This window comes from Hipposideros armiger, unplaced genomic scaffold, assembly GCF_001890085.2.
Source record: "Hipposideros armiger isolate ML-2016 unplaced genomic scaffold, ASM189008v1 scaffold_377, whole genome shotgun sequence".
Classification (NCBI taxonomy): Eukaryota; Metazoa; Chordata; class Mammalia; order Chiroptera; family Hipposideridae; genus Hipposideros; species Hipposideros armiger.
The window spans coordinates 793,593-816,108 of record NW_017731727.1 but is presented as its reverse complement, the minus strand read 5'-3'; the positions used below and the strand labels follow the sequence as shown (position 1 = coordinate 816,108).

Below are 22,516 nucleotides of genomic sequence, written 5' to 3'. Positions count from 1 at the left end.
TAATAAACTTGTAAAGACAGGGCAGGAGCTACAGCCCCACCTCAAAATGGCCAGAGCAGGGTGGACTGACTTGCCTGAGGTCAGTGAGTAGCCAAGTAAGAGCTAGAACCTAGATCTTCTGGCTCCCAGCCTGATGTGCTAGCATCTATATCAGACCATGGAAATGACTAGTCTTCCAAACTGGAATCTCAGCTCTCCCAGGAAAGGGCTGGTGTATACTTCTCTTTCCTTCCCCTGTACCCCAATGCCTAGCACAGGGCTCAGCAAAAAAAACAAACACAACACGATTGAGCTACCCTGCTCTTAAAAATCAACTCGTGATTACCTTCCCCTCTTTTCCAGGTGGGTAGATGCAGTAGCAAACCTCACAGTAAATAGCCAGCTGGTGCATTTTTGGCATCACCTGAGTGGCAAGCTCAGACAACTCTAGACAGTTCTCCCAGGTGTGCACCTTGTTATCAATTGCTGCTTTCCAAGCTATTCAGTTATCATCCCACTGGTTTGATCTAGTTCCTCCTTTTCTGTGATGGAGGTACACAGTTTGAGAAGAGCAATGGCTAGATCAGCGCCATTTTGGGATACTTAGAAGTGGGAGATCCATTAGTTCAATTGGTTAGTCAGTGAGTGTTGACAGCCCTTTCATCAGGCCCTTCGGTATTCCCAAATACCTGCAGACAGGACCTGCTAGGCCAACAGACAGGAGCAAAACAGCCACTGTTCTCTTAAACAGAGGATGAAGGAAGCCCTAGAAATCTCCAAAACTATGAACTCTCCAAGAGCAGAAACCATAGTCCATCACTGAAAAGCTCATGGCTCCTGGCACAAAGTAGGCACTCAATAAATACTGAATAAATGAACCACTCCAAATTCATTTGAAGAATGGATATGACTTGCCCAATGTCACATAATGAATATTTGTATATAAATAAATTAATTTTCGGGCCAGCCGAGTGGCGCGTTGGTTAAGAGCTGGCTTGGGATGCCAGAGGGCCCCAGTTCGGATCCCACATATGAGGGCCAGTGACGCTGCCCTCTACAGCTAAGATGCTGAACAACAGCTCAACCTGGAGCTGGGCTGCAGAACCTGCTGTAGTGGGTTGCCATGGGCTACAGTGTGTAGCAAGCAGCCAGCGTGAGTGGCCAGCAGCCGCAATGAGCGGCCCTCCAGAAGCCGGCGACTGATGTGCCTCGCCTAGGAAGAGCGCAATGATGGTGCCAACTTGGGCCAGTGAAGCAACGTCCTCCACAACTAGACTGAAGAACAAAAGGACAGCAACTTGTCTGTTCCCCTTCCCCCAATTCCCCAGCACTGTTTCCATCCCCCCAATTCCCCAATTAAAAAAAACTTTAAAAATATAATTAGTTAATTAATTAATTCTCAACTCTGGCTTCATATGTGGTCCTTTTTTCCAAATAATGTTAATATTTTATTTTTTTTAATTAAAATACAGTTGTCATACAATAGTATATTAGTTTTGGGTGTACAAAACAGTGATTCAACATTTACATACCTTGTGATATGATTACCACACTAAGTCTAGTAACCACTGATTTGTCAGGATGCCAAGTTATTAGAACATTATTGACTATACTCCCTGTGTTGTACAGTACATCCCAGTGGCCTATTAATTTTATAACTGGAATTTTGTACCTCTTATTCCCCTTCACCTTTTTCACCTATCCCTCACCCCCTCCTCTCTGGCAGCCATCAGTTTATTCTCTGTTTCTATGAGTTTGTTTTTGTTTTGGTCCATCAATAAATGAATGGATAAAGAAGATGTGGTGTGTGTGTGTGTGTGTGTGTGTGTGTGTACACACACACACACACACACACACACACACTGGAATATTACTCAGCAATAAAAATGAATGAAATTTTGCCATTTGCAACAATATGGATGGACCTAGAAGGTATTATGTTAAGTGGAATGTCAGACAGAGAAAGACAAAAACCATATGATTTCACTTATATATGGAACAAAAAAACCAATCCAAATAGTGTTAACATTTTAGAAAGGGACCCTTCCTCCTGCCTGTAGTAAAAAGAATAATTTAATGGTGGGAATTGTGGCTGGCTTAAGAGAGGTAATGAGTTAGCAGTTATCTCCCCCAGGTAGAACTGGCTTTAACTGGAAGGCTCCTCTGAAAGAGTTGCTAGTGATCATTTAGTGGAACTGTGCATCGTCCCATCTGTTCTCATTTTATCCTTCAGAGATAGGGATCCCTGAAGCTTGGGTCATCTACTGTTGTCTGTCATTTTGGCAGCACTTGTGTTTTGGCAAGTGTTTCAACATGTTTTATGAGTGATTTCTCAGTGTTGCTATGTGGATTTCTCAGCATTGGAGATGTGTCTCTAGATCCCTGATAACTGAAGGAGAAGGGAAGATCTTTACTCCTGGGATTTCATTGGCACCATAACCCGCTGCCCTGGCTCATTCAATGTCCTAAATTGCTCCAAGAAAAACCATTAAAAATTTCCATACCTAAAACGTTGACTGTGAGGGTACCCTGATTGTAGCCACTAAAATCAGGGGGGTTGTTAACATCACAATTGTAGTTGCCACTATCTGCTGGTTGCATATACAAAATAGTGATCGATGCGTTATCTGGCTCGTTGGACAGTACAATTCGATCTTTAAATTGCCCAATGGATGCAGCTTGTCCACCTTCAGAATAGTAAATCTAGGACAAAAAAATGACAGAAATGAGAACTGGAGTGTGTCCAGGGCTAGGATAAGCTACCTGGGAGCTTCCTCTAGCAGGGTTACCTTCTTTGATAAACAGCAGCATATTTCCCCCAGCAGGCAACAGGTCCCTATGGCAAAGGTTCTCAACTCAGAGGCACGTTAGCTTTCTCACAGCTGTGCACAACCATTACCTCACTTGTGCTCAAAGAAGCTTTGTGATGTCATCAGGACAAGGAAGTATGTCTTTCTTACAGATAGTAGATAGCTGGAGCTGATGGGATTCAACTCCTAAGCCTAGGTTAGGAGATCAAGATACTTACCTGATGAGTCTACCTGGAGGAAACTCATTATATAGGACACAAATGCCTGATGGGAAATCCCAAACCATCAATTTTTCCACATTTTAAGCTTTTTAAAATTATTATTTTTTACTTTACTCAGTGGGACTAGCTGGAATATCTGATTTCCATGAAAGTTAGAATATTCATGCTCCTTTTGTACACACATACTGCTTTGGATAAGCAAAGTTGGGTTCACCCTGTTAGAAGAATAACATTTCAGAGCAGAGAGGCCCCTGACAAATCATCTGGTCCCATCTCCTTATAATGGTGTGATGATGAAACAAAATAATCCAGAAACAGGCCTAGGAAGTGCTTAGGCAATGGTAGCTACTGCTTTTCGCCCCCTGCAGAACTGGAATTATCATTTCAATAAGGGTACTCAAATCCAGAGATATTAAATGACTCATGAAGAGTTACAAGGATGTTTTATTATTATAATTTAGTAGACTTAAGAAAGATTGGGAGTCTAGTTCCATCTCTCTTAAAGAACATGGATATTTAGATCATGATGGCAACTGTGAGAGCAGCATGGTGAGGTAGGAGAACCTGGGTTTTAGCCACAGCTCTGCCTCTGACTAATTGTGACATCAGGGGAGGGAGCCTCTGGTCATGCTTCCATGGCAACTTGCTTTGTGATAAGAAACAAAATTATTTAATCTTTCCAACCTTTAGTTTCCACATCTGAATGTGGAACCAGAGCAATGTTCTCCAAAGTATGATATGTATTCCCCAACTACAGGCACATTAGTTGATTGTAGGTAGAACATAAATGAAAACTTATTAGAAAGAGACATATCTACTACATCAAATCTGTGACTTCATGGATATTATTGCTTAGGGTGAGACTAAGATATTTTAAAGATTTTAAGAAACAAGTCAGTATAGAAAACAACATTAAATAATACTGCTGGTGATACACAAATATGACAAATATCATAAAGATGAGACATGAATGACTGAAGCTTGAGAGTCACTGGACTAGGTGATCCCTGAGGTTTCTTCTTCATACACATAGTCTGTGTACACATTCTGTTAGTTTCATATAAATGTGTGTAATTAAAACGATTGTTGTTTATTATTTAGTAAACTGGCATTGCCCTAGTCCAGTGGAACTAATTCATATTTTCATAAAATCTACTTGAAGAGCCTTATGGTTCATTTAATCCACTCTCCTCACTTTATAGAATAAATGGAAGCCCAGATAAGTAAAAAAAAAAAAAGACACACAAAGTTAACATGGGACACTTCTGGCACAGTTCTAATTCCTTGTCTAGTGCTCTTTACCTTAATAGGCTAATAAGAGAGGGAAAGTAATCAGCAAACCAAAAAAAAAAGATATTGTCTAGATTAATTCAAAACAATTCTCCTTCAAGCAGAAATCCAATATATTTTTTAAGTAAGTCAGAAAGTTAGGTTCTGAAGGAAACTTCAAAGAAAAGAGCACATTTCAGGAGAAAACAACTTGTCTCCCTCCTCCAATTCTCTAAAATCAACTAGCTTTCTTTCCTACCCTAAATGACCCATTTACAATTCAGTTCATCCATTCACACCTACTGAAATCACAGACTTGTGCCCCAGAGGGGTCTTGTTGGACTTAAAATGAGAAAGCTAGTGTTAAGGTATTCAAGTGGGCAAGGAGGAAGTTCACCTCATCAAAGGTTTATTACCTTCATTTGAGTTAACACCAAAGATGTCAAGCTTTCCATTTCACTAGCCAGCATTGGGTTTATTTACTTTCTAGTTAATTATTTCAAGTCCTGTGGACTCTTACCTGGACTATAGGTGCAGTCCATTCAGGAAGCCCTTGACAACTTCAACATCTGGCAGATTCACCTGCTCCCAGGAAGACTGGGGGTAGGGTTGCCTGTTTTATACTGAGGTTTGAAAACATCATAATGGGATTATGACATCAGCACTGCCTACAACCCACAGTAAGTCCCAGAGGATCTAGGTGAAAGGACCTTGTTTCTGCAGAGATCAAGGTGCCAGGAGAGTGTGTTTTGTGTCAAGACTAGAACATGGAAAGAAGTCACCTGTAAAAGTCTTGCAGTTGGCCATGACTCAAGGTGAAATAATCAAATAGGTCACCAGGTCCTGAACTTGTAACTTCTCTTTCCATGAAAAGAACCTTCATCAATGTTTCTACCTCAGCTCCTCACACTGTAGCTTATATTTTGCCCTCCCACAAATAACACTAAAGGGTGTCAGGGATAAGAGGGGTGTAAGGAGGGAGAACAATGGAGACCTAAAGGGGGACGGCCTTGGCCTCAGGGTGTTGTGTGAGAAGGAAAGTCCCCAGGGCTAGCCAGTGGCCAGACACATAGATCAAGGGGCTTTCTATTAGGGGAAGTCCACACTGTCACACTGCCCTTATAAAGAAAAAAAAAGAAATGTTTTCCTGAGACCGCTAATCTAATCACACAGGAAGGACTGCAACTTGGTTCCATTTTCCACAAAAGAAAAACTCTTTTAAAAGTCAAAGCTGAACAATGGTCAAGGCCCGGCCATGATCCTGTGAGACTTGTGCACTATTCCAAGACAGTATATTGTCAATTTAGAGATCAAAGGAGTTGAGGTCCAGGAAAAGCCACAGATGTTCAACAAGCTACATCCTTGGCAAGGGGACAGGGGGAGTCTGCTTTAAGAAAATCCATCCAAGTGTTTCCTTAAGTGGTGTCTCTTAATTTTATGCCCACTTTGTGGTTGTGTTCATGGCAAACTTCCCGACTTTTCCCCCAAGGTCATCTCTGCCTGCCCACTGGTGATGTTAAAGGCAGAATGTGGAGTCATAAGAGCACATTAGTTATAAGACCCCTAGAGATCACTTAGCTCATAGTTTCTAAGGTTGAAAGGAGCCTTCGGGAGCAAGATGGATATGAGAAACACGGGAAATGGCTGGGAGGGGCTGGTGGGTTAGCGGTAAGATCAGAGAGAATAGTGGGGACTGTGGTGAACTGGAGAGCAAATACAAACAAGGCTTTCAAACTAGAAACAAGCAAACAAAATATTGGGCTGACAACCAACATGTATCCACTGACCAAATGAGACCCAGAGGCCACCAGTTTGCAACCTCTGATTCATCCTCTTCTATTACAGAAAAGGACACTGAGGCCCCAATACGGGGAGTGATTTTCCCAAGATCACTCAATTTATCGTCAGACCTGGAATCCAGACCCCCCGATTCCTGCTGCACATATTAAAGTGGCACTTAAGAGTTCTGACTTAAGCGAGAAAGATGATTCCCAGGCAGCCTTCCCCTTTTGGGGCCATTTCACCCCCTACTCCAGCCTGACCCTTCTTCTGCCAATTGCTGCTATTCACTGGCATGATGCTGCTTCCCATGCCGAGTAGGTTCACCACGTGATGCCTTCGACGTTTGCCAGCTGCAATAACAGCCTATCCCTTCCTACGGTGCCAAGTTCCTGTTCACATGAGGCCAGGCAGCTGGGAGCCAGATTTGTCCAAAAAGATTTTTTCCGCCTCAGCTTTGTGACACTGCTCTCTAACTAGAGGCTGGAGTACAAACAAGAATTGTTGAAAGAATTCAATCTGCTTTCTGTTCGAGTCTGTGTTGCAGTTAATAAATGCCTTTAGCCTCCAGAGCTGATTTTGTGGGCTCTTTTTGGAAATGTGGAAGGCGTGGAGATCCACAGCAAACTACCCATTCTTTCCCGTTCCAGCTACTTGCTTTCCTTCACTGTTCATAAAGGGCAAGCCATAGAAGAGGATGAGTGTAGGGTAGCAATGGTCTCAAGCCCAGAATTTCCTCTGAACTGTATTAGGAGGCTGGGATTGCACATGAAAGAAATAGAACACCAGAAGGAAGACTTTCTTGCCCATAAACCACTCCCTTTCCAGCCTGCCATTTGCCTGAAATAACCTACCATTTGAGTTGTTTCTTTAGGATGAAGGCATGGAAGGTCTCTGCTTAAATGATTTTCTTTGTAAGAGAACAAAATAACCTACCACCAGTCCCTAACACCTTAGCATTTGATTAACTTATCAAATTTAGCAAGAATAGATGCCTGAGGGAATGCGACACAGAATAGATAAATTGATGGGGGTGGGTGATGGGAAGGGAAGAACTTGGAGTATTTCTCAATGAGTGTGACATTGGCACTTTGAGCAGACAATTCTTTCTTGTGTGGGTCTGTCCTATGTATTGCAACACATTTAGCATCTCTAGCCACTGCCCACTAAATGCTAGTGTTGGCTTCCATTTATAACAATTAAACCAACACTTCCCTCAATTCAAATGTCCCTGAGAAGGTAGAACACCTCTGACCTGAATCTCCAGCCAGAGAATATGAAGACACTAGGTTATGGAAAAAAGTTGTCTACATTATATGTGTGTTGGAGAGATGAGGATGGCAAAGGGTTTCTTCCACTATGGATATTTTAGAAGAGTAAGTATTGTCTGAGAGACCCATGCTAAGTAGGGCCAATGCGTGTTTTGTTCTTAGACAGCCGAGGTCTCTGCAGTTGTACCAGTCACTGGCTGGGTGGAAGAGGAAGTCACTGGTATGATCAGAGGGGCACCAGACCACCCGAAACCTCCATGCTAGCCTGTCTGCCCTGGGGCCTAAAGTCTTCAGCTAGGAGGCCCTGCCGAGGGACTGATCACCTGAACCAGTCCATGTCTTCTGAGAGGGAAGTTTTTCTAAGAGGAGGACCACGTTAATGAACATCCTGGTCCTCCTGGTCAGAAGACTTGTGGGATGCTTCTGTAATCCTCATTCACCAAAGAACTCCTTGGAGGGGAGAGTCAGTAAGAGATAACATCCTCCCCTGGGTATTGAGAAACACTAGGCCTTGGAGTCAAATGCTCCTTTATGACCCAGTGATTTGGAGAGAGGAGAAGAAGATGATCCTACGACAAGAGTTGGCCACTTCCCTGCTCAAAGCAGCAGTAGGGTCTTGAGCCTCTTGGAGGAGGCTGAAAAGAATTGCAGACATGGGCATGAGAAGGCAAACTTAAGGCTGTCCCAGTTTTGTCAGGAGGTTGTGCTGATTTAGATTGTTACCAAACTCAGGCCCTCCCTTCCCACTCCTCAAAGCTGTTGCCGTTGTCCTAGAGACTCCAAACAACGAAGGGATCTAGTAGTACGCCAATAGGCATTCTTACCTGAGAGGTCCAGCTACATCTTCCCCGAGCGTCTCTTGCATGCGCCATTTTTAGACACTGACTGACTGCCTTTTCCTCCATACCCTCAGTATTGAGGCACGAGCTGTGCTGTGTTTGAGCAGAAATGGGTGAATCTGAGAGCCGAATGCTACATGGTATCCTGCCACATCCACCCGGGAGTTGAACTGAATCACTCAGTGGTCAGTCTGGCAATGTCTTACTCCCATAAATCATAGAATTGTCTAATAGCACAGCAGTCTCCTTTTATCATCCCCCAAATGTCCCACTAGTCATCCTTAGATTAACATATGACATGCTCTACAGAATTCAGAATGCATGGAAGTGCTCAACAAGGACACACATTTGAAATAGCAGCCAAATCTCATTTTGAAAAATACTATCACAACTGAAGATATCTGCAACCCTTTTGTTGAGCAGGTGCTCTGTTCAGAGATAAGGAGCCGGCAGAGAAGGGGCCTGATCACCCTCCCTTTAGCCACAAGGACCTGACAGGAAGTGGAACTGGAAGCCAATTCTGGCCCAGGATTCCCCCAAGAGCTCTGTCCCAGCTGTTCAGCTATACTAAGTGTAATTTCTCGGCCTGGGTTCTCTATCCCCCATGACCCAGGGATATGAATGGAATAAGAATTTTGCAAAATCACCATTTTGTGAGTGGTGTTGCTGATAACAATAACTCACACTCATTGAATGGTTACTATGTGGAAGGCTTCCTAGTGTTACATAAGCATTATCTCATTTAATCTTCACAGTAAACCTGTGAGGTAAGTAAGTAGCTCCATTTTACAGGTGGGAAAACTGAACCTCAAAAGGTCAAGTGACTTGTCTGAGGTCATCCAGCCAGCAAATAAGTAACAGGACAAGGAGTAGAACTGACATCCATTAGGGGTTTTCCACTGGGGCTCCAAAATTACTCATCTAGAAAAGCAGAGAGAAGACATGCCTGCAGGGTATGAGGGAAAGGGGGGCGGACTCCAGTTTCTAGAATTAAAAACCTAAGCATAGTTATAATGGGGATCTTCCGGGGCAAGCCGAAGCAAGACAGGAAAAGAGGAGGAAGCCTTTTTGGATGTGGTTTTTACTGTCTCCAAGCCAGGACCTGGCCCTACTCTACTCTGTCATCCATGAGGCTAAGCCACAGGCATAGCATCAGTCTCATGCACTTGGAGAAGGATCTAGGACCTTTTATGATGAAGGAGCATGTTCTTACTGATCCAGTGGCTCAGTGCAGAAGAACTCCTTTGATTTGGACACCCCAAAAGAGTAGATGCCTTAAAATTATTTGCCCTGCCTGTACCAGACATTTTGAAGAATGAGACAAATAGCAAGTAAATATGCTATTCAATAAATACTTATTTGTTAATAGATTTTTTTCCCTAAAGTGCCTCTAAGAGGTGTCTTGAGCCCAAGCCACACGCAGATCAATCACCTACACCTTCTCCCTCTGTATCTCCAGGTCTAGTGAAAAACTCATTGCTGGTCAAAAGATCCTTTGGCCATGCATCTCCTAGCTCTTCACCAGCCACACAGTTCAACCAAGAGGTGGCCTTGTAAGTTCCAGTGTTCGAGGAGGCATAAAAAAGAATTTGTGTTTTTAATTCAGATGGGCCTGGCCTCCAGGCAGTTGAAGACATCTTGATTTGAGCACTAAGCATTAAAAAAATTCAAAATATATTGACAAGCCCTCTCTAAATTCAGCCCTTCCTGACATAATGAGAAGGACTTTAAGCCTACAGAAAAAGAACGTATTGAGAAGACTAGTTAGGAATATACATTTTTTTTTAGCTGAGCCATCCTGCCACCTGTTGGAAGCTCAGTGGCAGCTCAGCTCAGGCCGGGACTCGAATTGCTGTTGCTCAGAGCTCGCACTCTTCAGCAAGCTCTTAACCAACTGAGCCACTCAGCCAGCCCTTAGGAATATAAATTTTTAAATGAGAAGAAACATCATGTAATTATTATCACCCACAATCCAAGAGAACAGCCTGCAAAGGAAAGGGATGATTTCTTAGTTGACCACAACATAGGAGGTCTTGACTCAGGACATTTTGAGTGACGGACACTGGTGGACTTACTGTTGTCACTGCTGCTGTTGCTGCTGCTGCTGATAGTAGTGTTTATAAGGGGGAAAACTTACAGGGCTTTATATTATTTTTCAGATATTATAATATGCATATGTCAGTTGATTCCCCATGAGACATATAGAAGAATATTACTGTTCTACCATATTTTGAAGAGAGGCACAGAATGATTAAGATACTTGTCTAAGGTAACCAGTACTGAGCAAAATTGTTGAAATTTGACTAGAGGGTGGCATTGATGAAATCTCCTCTTGAACAGTGTAGCATACTTAATAAGTGTCCTCTGGTGAAGAAAGGACTCAGCACCCCCAAAATATCAGTGATGGTTGAAGTGACACTGGCCAACATGTGGCTTCTCCAAGTTGATGTCCTTTTTTTCCAACTCTGCCTTTGAGCCTTCTCCAGCCCACTCAACTTGCTCTCCTTCTAACTTTCTACTCGAAATCCTTCCTTTCCTTCAAAGCCCAACTCAACTACATCCAACTATTCCAAATTACACTGATTTGTCTCTTCTCTGAATTCCTTATTTTGGATCATACATCCTTTTGAAAATCTTATGAAAGCTATAGACCTTTTCCCTCAGGGAATATGTGTTGGCATATGTGCTTGCATACTCATAAACACACACACACACACACACACTTTTGAATATGCAATTTTAATCCTTGGGTTATTTAAAGGTTCAATTACCCTTAAGGCCAAATAGAGAAAATTTAGGAATAGGCAGCTTGCAGGTAGAATCATTCTCCTCCTTTGATTTTTACCCACCCTCCTCTTCCCCCAGACCCTAGCCTACTCTTCCTATCCCCTATCCTCTGGCTTCCTGCTGCCTTTGATTAACAAAGGTTCATCACTACCTTGGCCTTTATCCACTAATCTTGGGACTCTCTCTCCACCAGGACAGTCTGGCACAATGAGCTATCTCACATGACAAGCAGGTCCCAGATATTAAGTTTGACAGAGATCTGAAGATCACCTAGGACATGCATTTGAACTGGGGTCTTCTGGAAACAATAGGCAGGGAAATTATATATATATATATACTTTTCAGAAATACAAATTGGTAGTTACAAAATAGTCACAAGGATGTAGAGTACAGCATAGACAATATAGTCAATAATGTTACCACAGTTATGCATAGTGCCAGGGGTGTACTAGACTAATTGAGGTGATCACTGCATAAATTATATAATTGTCTAACCACTATGCTATACATCTGAAATGAACATAAAATAATATTGAATGTCAACTATGACTGAAAAAAATAAATAATTAAAAAAAGACTTATCTTGCAAAATAAAATAAAAAAACAACAACTACTGCTCACTTACCTATGAAAAGGACCATTCTTGTCTACTATAGAATTCTGATGTTGACTTACACAGAACTGAGATAACAGGTTGTAACTCAATATGAAGAGAGGACAAAGGCCAAGTCACTTAGATGATGGTATTCCCTAAAGCGCTATCTTCAAACTCTGTGTACCTGAGTTTCTGCCACTGTTATCACTGGCTTACCAGTCCTTCATACACTGACTCCAACAGTTTATGTCACAACTACTAAAGGGGAATAGTTTAGGAAGAAAGTTCTTACGGTAATTGGCTGTGACTCCTTCGTATGAGAGAATGACCACTGGATGGAAAGCATGTCCCGAGAGGCCACAGTGGTGGTGTAGGTGCAGACGAGAGTGACATTAGATCCAACAGTGACATTCACGACACTCTTTGGGATGGTCACTTGCACCACACTAACTTGACCTGAAAAGATAATAATAAAAAAGACAATGGTACACACTCATATTGTGATGATACTTTTTCATTTCACAAAGCACTTTCAATGACATCTTATTTGTGGAATCCAAGGTGAAGAGGAGAAGGTTGAATGAACCATATAGGAAAGCTGAGCAAGCAACTGGCATGAGGTAGGGAGGTTTTTAACAAATTACAATGTAAAGTTACTAAAATCCTGTGTGCTGGTGAGGTACTAGCATTGAACTGGAAATTTCTTCTGTGTAAGGATGGCCTTACACAGGGGTTCTTAGAGTGTTGTCTGAGACCCACAAAAGTCCGTGAGTGTAGAGAGCAACCAATACAGATTTCTCACAACTGAGGGGCTCCCTTGGGAATATAGGACTTTCAGTTTTTAAACTGGGTAAGTCTCAGGCAAACCATATTGGTTTTGCGAGGACTTTCAGTGCTTAAATCAGAAATGTCCCAGGAAAACCAGGATGAGTTTATCACCCTATCCCTAATACAAGATAAAAAATATTGTCATAATAATACTAAAATGTTATTTTTCTTTTTTACTCTCATCCTCTTATGAGTGTACAATTAAGTGTTCTAGAAGCTATATGACAGGTAATGATGTCATTGTTCTGGTGGTTAATGGAATGAGTGCTTGTGTATTTTTGTTTTTTCTTTCTTAGTTTTTCTTTCTAATGTAGTAAATATAGGTAGAAATAACCCACATTGCAAAAATCCTCTGGGGTCCTCAATAATTTTTTCTTGAAAATGGTATAGAATTAAATACATACGAGTATACACATATGTGTACACATGAGTATAAGTAAAACTGGAGAAATCTGAATAAGGTTGGTGGATTGTATCAGTGTGAGTGTCCTGGTTGTGATATTACACTATAGTTTCACAGAATGTTACCATGAGGGGAGGGACTGTGTAAAGTCTACATGGGATTTCTGTCTTATTTCTTAATGCTGCATGTGAATCTACTATTCTCTTATTATTTTTTAATGGCAGCAGAATCTATATTGATATATCATATTTTACTTCTGATGCTGATGATTTGCATACTGTCTCTTTTAATTTTTACCAGTCTTGCTAGGAGTTTGTCAATTTTATTTGCTGATTTTCCCCAAAGAACCAGATTTTTACTTCATTGAATTTTCTCTATAATTTTGCTATTTCAATTCCATTGATTTCAGCTCTTTATTATTTCCTTCTTGTGCTTGCTTTGGGATTATTTTCTTTTTTTCTTTTTCTAGATCCTTGATGTAGAAACTTCATTATTGACTTGAGACTTCTCATAATTTCAAATGTAAGCATTTAGTGTGATAAATTTCTCTCTCAGTACTGTTTTAGCTGCATGTTACATATTTCTACACACTATATTTTCATTTTCCTTCAGTTCTAAGCATATTTTTAAAATTTCCTTTGAGACTTCATCTTTAATCCATAGATTATTTAGAAGTATGTTGTATAATTTTCAAGTGTTTAGAGACTTTCTTATTGTCTTTCTGTTCTTGATTTCTAGTTTGATTCCATTGTGCTCAGAAAATAGACTGTATGGTTTCAATTCTTTTAAATTTGTTGATGTTTGTTTTATGGGCAAGCACATAGTCTGTCTGGTAAATGTTGGATGGGTGCTTGGGAGGAAAAAGGGCATTCTGCTGTTAAAAAGTAGAATGTTCTATACTTTAAAACACTATGAATGCTCACCAAGGTAAACCAGGTTCTGAGCCATAAAACAAACCTTAACAAATTTAAAAGAATAGAAGTCATACAATGTCTGTTGTCAGACCACAATGGAATTAAAGTAGAAATCAATAACAAGAAGACTACTGGAAAGTCCCAAAATACATGAAGATTAGATAGCATACTTCTAAGTAACAAATGGGTCAAGAAGAAATATCAACAGAAATTCAAAAACAATTTGAACTAAATGAAAATGAAAACACAACTTAACAAAATTTGTGGTATGCAGCAAAAGCAGTGCTAAGAGTGAAATTTGCACCATTGAATGCATATATTAGAAAAGAAGAAAGATCTAAAATCAATCATCTAAGCTTAAACCTTAAGAAACTAGAAACAAAGAGCAGATTAAATCTATAGTAAGCAGAAGAAAAGAAATAATGAAAACTAGGCAAGAATCAACGAAACTGAAAACACGAAATCAATAGAGAAAACCAATGAAACCAAAACTGGTTAATTGAAAAGATCAATAAAATTGATAAGACTCTACTCAGGCTAACTAAGAAAAAAATACAGAGGACACAAATTACTAATATCAGAAATGAAAGAGGGCCATTACTAGAGATTCCATGGACATCAAAAAAGATAATAAAGAAACACAAAGAACAACTTCATGCCCACAAATTCAATAACCTGGATGAGATGAACCAGATCCTTGAAAGGCACAATCTGCCAAAATTCACACAAGAAGAAGTAGACAATATGAATAGGCCTGTATCTATTCTTTACCTATTTAAGAAATTGAATCAATAATTAATAACTTTCCAAAAGAGAAAGTGCCAGGCCCACATGGGTCCATTTATAAATTCTACCAAGTATTTAAGGAAGAAATTATGCCAGTTCTCTACAACTTATTTCAGAAGATAGAACATAGGGAATACTTCCAAACTCATCCTGTGATGGCACCATCACCCTAATGCTAAAACCAAACAAAGACATTACAAGAAAAGAAATCAAATATCTCTCCTGAACATAGATACTAATATCCTCAACAAAATAATAGCAAATCAAACCCAACAATGTATAAAAAAAATTCTACACCACGACCAAGTGGGATTCATCCCAGGTGTGCAAGGCTGGTTCAACACTTGAAAATCAATTAATATAATCCATCACAGCAACAGGGTAAAGAGGGGAAAAAATCATGTGATCATAGTAATATATGCAGGAAAGCATTTGACAAAATCTAACACCAATTCATGATAAAAACTCTCAATAAATTGGAATTGAGGGAAACTTACTCAACTTGATAAAAAACATCTATAAAAAACCTACAGCTAGCATCCTACTTAATACTGAAAAACTAGAAGCTTTCCTACTAAGATCAGGAAGAAGCCAAGGATGTCCCTCTTATTACTCCTTTTTCAATCTCATACTTGAAGTCTTAGTTAATGCAGTAAGACACAAAAATGAAACAAAAGATATACGGATTGTGAAGGAAATGATAGATAACATGATTGCCAATGTAGAAAATCCAAAAGAACCAACACAAAACTCCTGGAACTAATAAGTGCTATAGCAAGTTTTCAGAATACAAAATTAACGTACAAAAGTGTATTGTTTTCCTATATACCAACAATGAACAAGTGGAGTTTGACATTAAAAACACAATACTATTTACATTAGCACCCCCCCAATGAAATACTTAAGTATAAATCTAACAGGATCTCTATGAGGAATACTAAAAAACAATGATGAAAGAAATCAAAGAAAAAAACTAAATTAATGGAGAGATATTACAAGCTTATGGATAGCAGGACTCAATATTGTCAAGATGTCAGTTCTTCTCAACTTAATCTATAGATTGAATGTAGCCCCAATCAAAATCCCAGCAAATTCTTTTGTGGATATTGACAAATTTATTCTAAAGTTTATATGGCAAGGCAAAAGACCCAAAATAGCCACCACAATATTGAAGGAGAAGAACAAAGTTGAAGGACTGACATGACCTAACTTCCAGACCTCCTATAAAGCTATGGTATGGCAAAGCTATATCTGGTGTCACTAGAGCTTCCATTTATCCCTGATTTTGTTGCCTGAGAGGGTGGAAGGGTTTCCCCAAGTCAGGCTGCTAGGGGTTTCTCGGTGGGGATCAGTAAGGTGGGGCGCTCCTAGTGGGGGAGAGGAGAATCTCAGATCCAGAGAAATAGGCTTCCAGAACCAGGCACTGCTGTGGCTTCATCCCTCTTGTCTGCTCCACCCTGCCACCTTAGTATCTCTACGAGAAAGTAGGGCATTTCAGGCCCAGTGGGGAAGGAGAAGTCTTCCTTTGTCTACTATTGTCGGTGGGACTCCTGATGATTACCCCTTGCCAGTGGTGTTGGGCTCATCTGTTGTCAGAGGGACTCACATTCTGTATGGGGGAAGAATGAGCCTTCCTGTGGGCTGCCCTCTATTACTGGGTTAGGATCAGGAAATACCAGGTTTGGGTTCGCTTCTGTTGGGTAAAGAGAAACAAGACGCCTTGCCTCTCTGTTGTTCGTAGGTTCCCAAGACTTTTTAAAAATCAGCTTTCAGAGTTCTCCCTTGGTTGTCTTTTGCATTATTTTCAGGGGAGGTTTATACTTATTCTTAGCAGGGAGAAGCAAAGAGAAACTGGTCTACACCATCTTTTTCCAGACCAGAAATCTCGCTCGAATTTTAAGAGTGTAATAGGGGCCTGAGACCACAAAGTTTGAGAACTGTTGGCATCACGACAGGATGAGCTGCCCATATGATTCAGATGAACGCCAAAGAGCCCCCTGTCCAAAAAGTCAGCCTAGCACTGTACTTTAAATTTTCAGTACTACATAAGCATTTTCCAAAGAGCTGTTATAAGGGACAACACATTGGGTAACACTATAGAGGCATTGGCTCCTCTAATAATTATTATCCATTGCAAAATCAGAGAGTACAGTAGTCCTCCAGGACAGAACATAAGACTGTCAGGTAGGTATTAGAAGAAAAGGCCAAGTTTAAGAGATGCTCTCTATACTGTGGGGGAGCAGGGGGAGGGGAGTGAGAGCCCTAGCTGCCTGCAGTTTACTGATGAAGGGTAGGGGTCCGATGAGGATAAAGATATTGTGGGAAGATCAGAAGAAATAGTACAGAAAGACAAATCCCTGGTCCCCTTCTCAATTTTGTACACACAAAGTCTTCTTTAATTTTGTTTTTCTTAATGACAGCAGTCAGGCAAAAGGTACTCAGGGAATTGATGTTTTGACAATTTAAAGAAAAGCAAACCATTGTACTGATTATCCCTGATTTCCTGAATTCAATAGCCATGTTCTCTGTCACAGCAAGGCTACCTGGTCCAGCTGCTTCTCTGCCAGAGTTGGCTGTTTACATGGCAACCAGCGTCTTGATTTTCAGAGTATTCGTGGTGTTGTTTTGAGAGAAGTGCTTTAGGGCACACACCAATGCAGCACCTCCTAACTCTAGGCAGTTTTCCTTTTACCAATATTCTCCCCATGCTTTCCTGGCTCCCATAATGCTTCCCCCCAAAATAAAATTGGCCTGCAGAAAACGACTACTTTTCTGATGGAAATGTCATTGAAGAAAGTTAAGTGGCTCTCTCCTGCAAAGAACCCATCTCATTTCTCCTGGAAGTTAGTCATATCCATCTCTGACTATGCCTAAATGATGACTTCCAAATGTCTTTAAAGTGTCCAAAATAAAAAAAGAATAGAATGGGGATTTGTTGGCCATTAAAGTTCCCAGAAACTTGCCCCTAAAAATAGAGAATTTGAAGATACTATTTGGCCATCATTTTACCCTCTAGTTGCTGTTATGGAATTTGCTAATGGTGAGAACTTATGACTAGGGGAGGCAAAAACAAACAAACAAACAAACAAACAAACAAACACAAACAACCCTTTAAAGACTGTTCTCAACAAAAGTGCTTGAAGGCAGAGTGAGCACAGTTCTCACACAAGGCAAGTCATGGAGGAGGCCATGGTGCCTATCAAAAAACATCTGTTGAGCACCTATTTTGTGTCACAAACAGTGTTAACACTGGGGAAACAATAATGCACAAGACAGACACAATCTCTCCCTGCCATGTCAACACAGTAGGTAGCCATTTATAGCACCGATCAGAATGGAGGCAAATGAAAATCAAGAATTTGGGAACTATAAATGCGATGCAAACATTTTCAACTTTTTAAATAGAAGAAATAAGTATATAAATAATTTGAGATCTTTAAGAGCTCAACAATATCATTTTGGAATAAGGATGGTAACCTCCAAATCTACTGTGAGACAATATATTTTTAAGAATACTTCACATTGTCCTGTAAATAGGTAACAACTGGCAAGGGATATTTCCAGACCACCTTATTGCCCAGGTTCCAAGTACTCAAGACCATAATCAATTCTTATATTCTGAAGGAAAGAGATGGCTTTCAGAAATTGTCCAGCCCTAACATAGTGACAATATTCTTCAGAGCTAAGACCTACATATTTCCAGATGAACTTTAAAAAAATGTTACATCATTCAATTAGTGCACATTACTTAAATCTCTGAGATCATCTTCTAGCCCAGTACTGTGCAATAGAACTTTCTGTGATGATGGAAGTGTTCTATCTCTGTACTGTCCAATTCTCTAGCCATTACCTACATGTAGTTATAGAGCACCCGAAATATGGCTTCGTGTGACTCAGGAACTGATTTTCTAATTTGAGTTAATTGGAATTTATTTAAATTTAGATAGCCACATGTGAATAGTGAACAGTGCAAATTTAGTCTTAAACTGAAGGTGATTCTGTGTCAGGGGGGAAAAAAGTTCCCCCCATTTTGGATTAATTTTCTCTAAATTGAGAAGTTGTTAAAAATTCAAAAAGGCAGAAAGATCTCTACATTAACAAGACTGTGAATACATAGTAAAATGAAGATTAGTACCTGATTTAAACAAAAGTCAGTGATAAAGCCTCTACCTGAAGCTAATTAAAATAAATAAATAAATAAATACAAAAGTCAGTATTACAATTTCACTCATGACCTGACAGAATGAAAAAAATGCATATGTGTTTGAACTATGCGAGACTGCTTTTAAAAAAATCAGTGCATATTATTAAAGGAAAATAACCCAAGGTGCATATACGTAAATTAATCAATTCTCTAAAACTATTTTAAATGCCTCGTGTTTTGGTAATGATTGCTCATTCATTCATTTAACACCTACAATATGGCAGGCACTGTGCTTACATGGGGAATATACTGCAACAAAACTATCCCCCAAATAGCCATATTTAACCTGATGCATTTGAAATTATTTAATTTCCAGCAATTTCATGGGCAATTGTATCATTTTTTAGTTAGAAAAATATCACCAAAAGACCACTCACTTTTCGGATTTGACTGCAAAACCAAAGTTCAAATATATTACTGCTTTAAATGCACATCATGTTCCTCCAGAAAATGGAAACCTCAACATATATTTCCAACAGATGACTAACATATACTACAAGCACCTAATACAATATGTGTGAACTTTGTGTAGAAGACATCTTTGATTAAAATTATTTTTCTGAAGTGTAATTTAATCTAAGACTTCTTAAGTAATCATCAGAAATATTTTGCTTAAAATGAAATTTGTCTTGCTTAGTTGTACAGAGAGAATTGATTTTAAATATGTATATGAAAATAATTTCTGGATATTTGAAGTTTGCGAAAGTCATTCTTTTATTTTTCCAGTTTTATTGATGTGATTGAAATAACATTGTGTAAGTGTAAAGTGTACAAAGTGTTGATTTGATACACCTATATATTGGATTTTCGGAAAAGTCATGACATGCGTCATGACTTTTCTGACAACCCAACATTATAAAATAATTACTACTATAGCATTAACACTTTCATTACATAACGTAATTATCATTTCTTTTTTGTGGTGATAATACTTAAGATCTACTCTCTTAGCAACTTTTAAATATACAGTACAGTATTGTTAACTATAGTCACTGTGCTGTACATTAACTACATCCCCAGAACTTATCTATCTTTTAAGTGGAAGTTTGTACCCTTTGACCAAAATCTCCCAGTTTTCCCCACCCACCTACCCACCCTGGTAACCACCACTCTACTCTTTGTTTCCATGAATTCGGGTTTTTTAGATTCTACATATAAGTGCGATCATACATTATTGTCTTTATCTAACTTATTTCACTTAGCACAATGCCCTCAAGATCCATCCATGTTACAAATGGCAGGATTTTGAAGGGAATTCATTCTTTTAATATACATTTCCTTTGTGCCTACTATGTGCCTGGCACCGTGATTGACACCAAAAACATGACATTCTTCTTGACCAAGAAAAAAGTTCAGGTAACATTACACATTGGTGGAAACATTACCGGTTGCCTCACAGCCATATCTGGATCAACTGATGGATGCTAGTAAGGCCAGGTACATGTTCCTGAAATCTTTCTTAGACTTCCATACATATGTAAGCATGACAAATAACAGTACACTGAGGGTGCCAAAACAATGTATACACATTTTAAGAAAGGACAAATCTGTATTAAAGTTATGCTGATGGTAACCACTTTGAGCACCTATTGTAACAGCACAAGTCAAACGTGACTTGTATTCATCTTTTGTTATCGGTATATATTGAGTATTAACAATTTGAATACAGTTTTTTCCATTCTTACAATGTGTATACATTTTTTGGCACCTTCTGTATTATACCATATTTCCATTTCATCTGTTAGACTGACACTACCATATTTTGCTTTGGGCCTGCTAGATTGTATATGTATAGATACACATATACATTATCCACCACAAAGCCAGTTACACAATAATTTAAGAACAAAGTCTCTGAAATGTTTTTTGGTCATTCTGATTGGGCCTTATTCTAAAAGTCGCGATCAAGTAAGATCCTGACATCGTCTAGGCAATTTTTTAAACAATAAAAATTGCATACAAGGTATAAATCCAATTTTCTAATGTAGTATATATACTTACAAAGGGAAAAAAAAAGAAATTTACCCAAATCTGTGGTAAGATTGTTGGTGATTTTCATTTTCTTAATTATATGTTTCCACATTTTCCAACCTTTCTACAATGACCACTCATTACATTTATAATCAGTAAAACTTATATATACGTTAGTTACAGTAAAAACCACTCTTGCAACTGTTCCAAAACTGGTGTCTAGTATAGGCCAGACGAAGGCCTCACATAGGGAAATAGGTGTTGACTACAGTGGTGATTTTAGAGGGCTGGTGCAGGAGGCCCAGGGGCGACCCAATTAGCTAATGACTAGAAGTTCTTTAAAGGAAACAAAGGCTTTCATTGTGTAAAGTTAAGGTTTAAAATGAATATTCCTGGGGGAAAGGGAAAATAGTAACACCTGTTCCCACCAGGATGGAAATTGAGAAAGGTGGGTTTTTCTAGCTCAAAATCCTGGTTAGGTCACTGGATAAATGCAGTATTGCCTTCTCGTGACTCCATAGAACATGTTTGTTTTAGCATTTAGTAATGAATATTTAGAGAACTATTACTAAAAACCATATAGTTTTGAAAACTAACACTTTTTTCTGGTTATAAAAATAATATAATGGTTTTTGTAGAAACCCTGGAAAATATGGAAAAGCTGGGGAATAAAATAAAAATCATCTATGATTTCATCACCCAGAGGTAATCACTATGAGAATTTTTATATATAAACTTCTAGTAATTTATTCTAGATGTGTCCATATCCTGCTTTTTCACTTCATATTTTACCCTAAGCATTTTCTATGTCATTAAATATACTTAGTAAACCTCATTCTATTGACTGTCTAATATTACTGATGTCTTAAAAAGTATAATTTTTGGGAGAAACAATACTATTGTACCTACCATGGATCTAATTTATCATAAGAACAGATTCAAAAATATCTGGTATTTGAAAAAAACTACCCAAGGTGTTTTTTGAGTTAGTGATCTCTTATGGATATAACAACATCAGGATTTTGACTCTCAAAATGATTGTGTTCTGCTCAAGTCCCTAAAAACACCCATATTGTGCATGATGATAAATCACTCACATATGTATTTTCAAAAATACAGCCTTAGGCTTTGAAAAGTACAAGTCTCTAAGAAATGTTAGATAGTAAGGCATGGCAGGCCCTCCCAGCCAGGCTTTGCCTGCTGTAGCAAAGCAGGTCCATCACAGACAATTTAAAGGAAATAAGTAAAACAGAGAAAAAAAGTATCCTTAGCACAAACTTGAGCTTCTGAGTAAGTTCATCTGTTCAACTTCCAAACTAAAGAAAAAAGAAAGCTACTGTGATTTTTCTAAATTTTTTTTAATTCAGAAGCTACATAAAACAATACTGTTTATAGTTTGCCCTCCCCCCCCACACCTTTGCAAATATCGGCATGGCATATATTTGCTAAGCAAGACTTCTGAAAATTATTTTGCTCAGCAAACTAATCACCATTCCTTTCCAGTACAGGAGAGGAGCATTCTATGAAAAACGTTACAATTTCAGTTTAAAAGGAAACTCCATTCCCAATTATCTTTTGTTGTTTGGAGTTCCTTTCCTTACCTGCAAGGCAGTTTAGGATCAGGAAGACCTTCCAAAATGCGAACACCATTATGTCCAAGTTTGTGAAGTTAGTTGAGCGCAGCGAGGGACCAGTAGCTTGCCTGGGTTAGGCTGAGTCTCAAACTGGCTTCTTCAATCACACCGAGGTTTGCCAGGCTTATCTGCGGGCATCACCAAGCAAACAAGCTTTTTCAGGGTTGCTTACTGAGTACAGACCTTTCTCAGAGCAGATTTATGTTTCTTTGAAACACTTTTCATG

At 39.2% G+C, this 22,516-nt stretch overlaps 1 protein-coding gene across 1 annotated transcript in view; it reads right to left on the bottom strand.

The window, feature by feature from the left end:
• The window catches only part of VSIG1 (V-set and immunoglobulin domain containing 1), a 30,917-nt gene extending 8,611 nt beyond the window's left edge, over positions 1 to 22,306 (bottom strand). Inside the window, exons 1-4 of the mRNA XM_019662436.1 lie at positions 22,258 to 22,306; positions 11,843 to 12,042; positions 8,154 to 8,261; positions 2,484 to 2,682 (exon numbers count right to left, since the gene is read on the bottom strand). Of these exons, the coding sequence (XP_019517981.1) occupies positions 2,484 to 2,682; positions 8,154 to 8,261; positions 11,843 to 12,042; positions 22,258 to 22,306 (556 nt within the window). The remainder of the gene's footprint in view (positions 1 to 2,483; positions 2,683 to 8,153; positions 8,262 to 11,842; positions 12,043 to 22,257) is intronic.
• Between the last annotated feature and the right edge of the window lie 210 nt (positions 22,307 to 22,516).